This window comes from Alosa pseudoharengus, unplaced genomic scaffold (assembly GCF_046254945.1).
Source record: "Alosa pseudoharengus isolate Yale_2024_CS ecotype anadromous, Long Island Sound unplaced genomic scaffold, YU_APseudo_1.1 YU_APseudo_1.1_scf_17, whole genome shotgun sequence".
Taxonomy (NCBI): Eukaryota; Metazoa; Chordata; class Actinopteri; order Clupeiformes; family Clupeidae; genus Alosa; species Alosa pseudoharengus.
Genome location: NW_027468640.1, coordinates 8,382,043 through 8,387,042, shown reverse-complemented (window position 1 = coordinate 8,387,042; position 5,000 = coordinate 8,382,043). Strand labels below are relative to the sequence as shown.

At 44.1% G+C, this 5,000-nt stretch overlaps 1 protein-coding gene across 1 annotated transcript in view; it reads left to right on the top strand.

Annotated features, from left to right (window-relative positions):
- map4k2 (mitogen-activated protein kinase kinase kinase kinase 2) overlaps positions 1–1,344 on the top strand; it is a 33,977-nt gene extending 32,633 nt beyond the window's left edge. Inside the window, exons 31-32 of the mRNA XM_076288524.1 lie at positions 608–663; positions 879–1,344. Of these exons, the coding sequence (XP_076144639.1) occupies positions 608–663; positions 879–966 (144 nt within the window). The 3' untranslated portion in view covers positions 967–1,344. The remainder of the gene's footprint in view (positions 1–607; positions 664–878) is intronic.
- Positions 1,345–5,000: the final 3,656 nt, after the last annotated feature.

Here is a 5,000-nt window from a genome sequence, read left to right as displayed (position 1 = left end):
GACATTTGCTCATGACACTGCAATTGTGGGTTTCTTACCAGGCGATGAAACTTGCAGCAGTACAGACAAGGTAGACCAGTTCTATACTTAGGACCTAGTGCAATGAAATCCAGCCCTCCGCGCTCTCGTCGTTGCCTGCTACGCGGCGTTGCTATGCCTACCCCGCTCTGCTGCAATTCATCAAGGGTAACGTTGTGCGGAAGCCAGTATACTATTCAACTATTCTCAGCCGGACACTACGTTGCCCGCAATGCATTGCGCACACAATGTCAAAACCATTTCTGTCTGGTGATACATGATTTAAGCGGCACCAGCGAGAATACAGGAGGGAGGAACTTTCTCTCGTTGCGTTTCAAAAGAGAAAACAGATGTCACTCAGTTTTCAATGGAAAACAAATTCCAACGTTCATTTACAGTGATGTCTGCCGTTCATGACACATAATGTGAACTAATTCACGTTCAAGTTCTTTATTAAAAAATGTGTTGCGTTCAGTTCAACGTTCACGAAAAAATGAGCGTGTTCAATGAACGCGTTCTTTTGAACTCGTTCACGCACAACACTGTTAGGCAGCATCTGTGTGTGTCATTACTGTGTATGCATTAACAGGTCACACAGGAGATTACCGACAAGAGCCGCGTATTTCATGTTCTGGGGACAAGCAGGTACAAAGCATCATCTTTGTGTGTGTGTGTGTGTGTGTATATGAGTGTGTGTTTGTGTGTGTGTGTGTGTGTGTGTGTGTGTGTGTGTGTGTGTGTGTGTGTGTGTGTGTGTGTGTGTGTGTGTGTGTGTGTGTGTGTGTGTGTGAATCATACATTCATATCACAGATACAACATTATAAATTGGGGACTCAAAACTGTCCGTCTGTGCTCGTAGGGACATTGTACTCCAGAGCATACCTACAGAAGACCCATCTGCAGCCAGCAACCTGTACATACTGGCTGGGCACGAGAACAGCTACTGACCGGGGGAGGAGGAGAGAAGAAGCTCAAAGGGAAGAGAAGAGAAGATCAACGCGTAGAAGAAAAGTGTCAAAAAGGAAGAGGAGAAGGAGAGAAGTGAGAGAGACAGAAGACTGGATGGAAGTTAAGGATGGCAATGGGTCAGGGCATGAAGTGTTAGGGGTCACTGCTTAGACCCTAAGCCTCCTCTCTCTCTCTCTCTCTCTCTCTCTCTCTCTCTCTCTCTCTCTCTCTGTTTAAAACAGATGAAGACTGAGGAGAGGGAAAGGATTGAGGCACAACTGACAAGAGATAAAGCTTGAGACCACGATGCTGGGGAAATCTTTAACCGCTAATCCTTCTACTTGCATGTGTGTGTGTGTGTGTGTGTGAGAGAGAGAGAGAGAAAAAAGAGACCGAAACCTCTAACTCATTACCTTTGTGTGAATGTGTGTATATGAGGAGCTCTGACTTTGTAAACACTCTGTTGTGGCAAAGGGATATTTCATGAACACTGGACACACTGCCGCCGGGCGCCACTTCCTGGTTTGATACTAGAGAGATTTATTTATCATGATGATTATACATATTTATCACAAGAGGACATTTAACACCACTACACAGTTGTTTGATGTCACCATTATGAAGATTTGGTTGTGATTAACATGGATTGGTGTTTTAGAACTAAATAAATAAATAAATAAGTAATTAAATGTGAATTCACATAGTGGAATATTGTTATTTTTTTATATGTTTTGAATATTGTTGAGAACTCAACAGGCTTCCCTTTCACATATTTATAAGGGTTATTACATTAAGTAAGAAAATGTACAACAAATATTTATAGGTTTATATTATATCATTCTTTGATGGTTCTCGGGTGAAGGGAGAACACGGTGAAACTTGCCGTCGTTCCCAGTAGAGGGCGCCCTCTACCAGGTAAAAGCAAAGCTTTATGTACAGTCCTGAGGAAGATTGTTGTGACATAATGAAGGCAGAGCGGTGATTATCAATTACACTAGTTACATAATTAGGGAGGGGCTGTTGTGTTGTTGTAGAAATTACCATTTTAATACAGTCGTGGTGCTATTTATCTAAACTGATTTTAATAAATAAATAAGTGTTATACTAATGTAACATAATGTAATATAACACAATGTATAACTCTACTAAGCTTTGCTGAAGAAAAATAAAAATGTATTTATTGTATCACTAACATGTCTAACATGTAAATTTAATCGTCACAGGGGAAAAAGCAGAATAGTTTCTGCCTCTCTTCATGTCTTTCATCATGTGATGTAACTGAAAGTAATTGTCACCACACAACACAGTCTGATAAATCCATAATTAATTACTCAAAAACACCCAGGCCTTCATGCCCAGAGCGTGGCTGGTCTGCGTATTAAAACCATGTCACGCCAGTCGTTCTGATCAGTTTGGTGCCAGATTAATTGGCCTTTTATTCAATAACCTCTGAGCGCTCATCGCAAATCACCACAGACAGCCATGTCAAGATCTGTGTCGTAACATCTCTGTTTTGATTGAACGCGTCGGCTGAACTAAAGAGAGGGCAGGGGCACAACCAATGCGGGGGGCGCACGGGTTGGTCAATCCCATCTCCAACCCCACCCCCCCCCACTCCAACCCCCCCCCCCCCACTCCATCCCCACCCCCCCCATCTCCATCCCCACCCCCCCACCCCCCCCCATCTCCAACCCCACCCCCCCCATCTCCAACCCCACCCCCCCCACTCCAACCCCACCCCCCCCCACTCCATCCAAAAATCCACATTCCTGCCTAATACTGATACCACAGCCGTGAGCATCTGTGGATGCCGATGCCAGTTTGTTTCATGTTTCCCCCTGTCCTAAAACAACAAAGCTGTTAATAATATATTTATCTGGATGCATGTCGGAAAGGCCACATATTACTGTGTCAGTGGCTGCACATAGACTCTAAAAAGATATATGTATAACGATAGATACACCACACATTTGCACAAAACAGACACCAGGTAGGTGTAAAAACACTGTATATAACAACACACAAACGACAATATTACTATAATTATTATAACTATATAACTATATTATAACTATTATAATTACTATAACTATAATTACTATATTATAAAAAGTCTCCCACATAATGGAAAAAACCTCCCACCCTATCCACCAGGCTGGCCCCAGCGCTGTGGGGGTAGTAGGGTGGGGAAGAAGCCTTGAGCTGGGAGGCCGGGGCCAGGTTGGAGGTTAGGGATTGATCTGATTGAATTCGTCTCGGCTAAGCTCTACTGTACTTTCATTTGGGTCGTTCCTGATTGAGCCGGCTACCCTCACAACCTTTGGCGCTCAAGGGGTCCCACAGAGTCAAACCCCCTGCACATGCTCCGTGTGTGTGTGTGTGTGTTTGTTTTCCTGAAAGTTTTGAAGGTGGGGCGTGGTGTTGAGGACCAGAGACTTCAATTCTTTACAATCCTGTCGTCCATATGTGTGTCATCACCTTAAGTACACCTTCTCCTACAGACCCCCCCCCCCCTCTGTCCCTTTCTCTTCCATTCTCTCTCTCTCCCTTTCTCTTCCATTCTCTCTCTCTCCCTTTCTCTTTCATTCTCTCTCTCTCCCTTTCTCTTTCATTCTCTCTCGTTCCCCCTCGCTTTCATTCTCCCTCTCTCTGTCTCTCCTTGCTCTTGTACATAATCTGCTGAGATTTAGACCTGCTGCTTCTGTTTTAATAAATCCCACTGCGATTGCAATAGGATTATAGCCTTGCTTTTGCCTCCTGATGACTTTGGGACACGACATAGTTCCCCTCCAGCACAGTGCCCCTTGGTTCTCATGGACGACGCATTCCCAGGGCAACCCCTCCCAGGGCCACCAGGATTCCATTATGGAATTCATGTTGTCATAACAGAAGCCTAATTGTTTACAATTCTTAATCATTTGTTTGTAACCAAATGAAATGGGGTGTGGGGTCAGGGACCTACCAGGGTTGAGAGAACCAGGGTTAGTTTTTCTCAAATCCTGCTCACCATCCCTCTGCCACTAACTACCTGTCTGCTCCCTGATATCCTGTCTCGCTATCCTGGGAGAGTTCTAATCTATCACAATACAAATAATGAAACAATTTATGGAAATATCCAGTTTTTTTTTACTGACTTGTTGGCAAATTTCATTTTTTTTTTTTGGAGAAACTATTAAGATGGCCAGTAAAAGTTGTAAAATAATGCTCACGATAATAAGAATTCTTACAGGAGGCGTCCACAGTATCTGAGCCTGGCCCATAGCCTCCTGATCTGGTCCATAATCAAGCCGTCATCCACCTGACCTCTGGGGCCAGAGGTGGCCCACGCTGTGTGTGTGTGTGTGTGTGTGTGTGTGTGTGTGTGTGTGTGTGTGTGTGTGTGTGTGTGGTGGGGGGAGCGTTGCCATGGAGATTAAACTCTGAGTCAATCAGAGAGCAGGAGACAGATTATGCCCTACCCACATGCTATTGCTGACCGCCCACCTCAAATTGGATTTCTCAATGATGATGGGGGAGAAACATGAAAGAGGAGGATAATATGGAGATTTGGGGGCAGGGTGCTGAACTGGCACAGACTTAGCCAGCGCAGATGATGCACAATGCAGCACAGTGCACGCAGCAGGATGTGGTGACGAATGACACATTTACTCACGACAAAAAAAAAACTCATTATAGTGTTAATTTAACTCTCAGAAATAGCCCGAGGATTTTATTTTAAAACTTGGTAGGTTAATTGTGAGTCATAGATACAGAGTTAAAAATACATCAGAATTGTCCATTCTATTACAGCAGCAGCTGAGTTCTATTGTGCTTGCTGCAGATGATGCCATTGCTGGCTTGGACTGCATGCGGCTTTAGCCCTGATTTTAGAAATCATTATCACTTCTCTCACCCACATCGCTGTTTTGGCAGGTTACAGTGCTCCCAGGATAGCGGGGCCCCTAGCCATTTTCCGTTACACTCACTCGCTAGCGGATGCCAAAAACTCTTTGAGTTATGATGACCGTGAAAAAAAAAATAATAATAAAGTCTT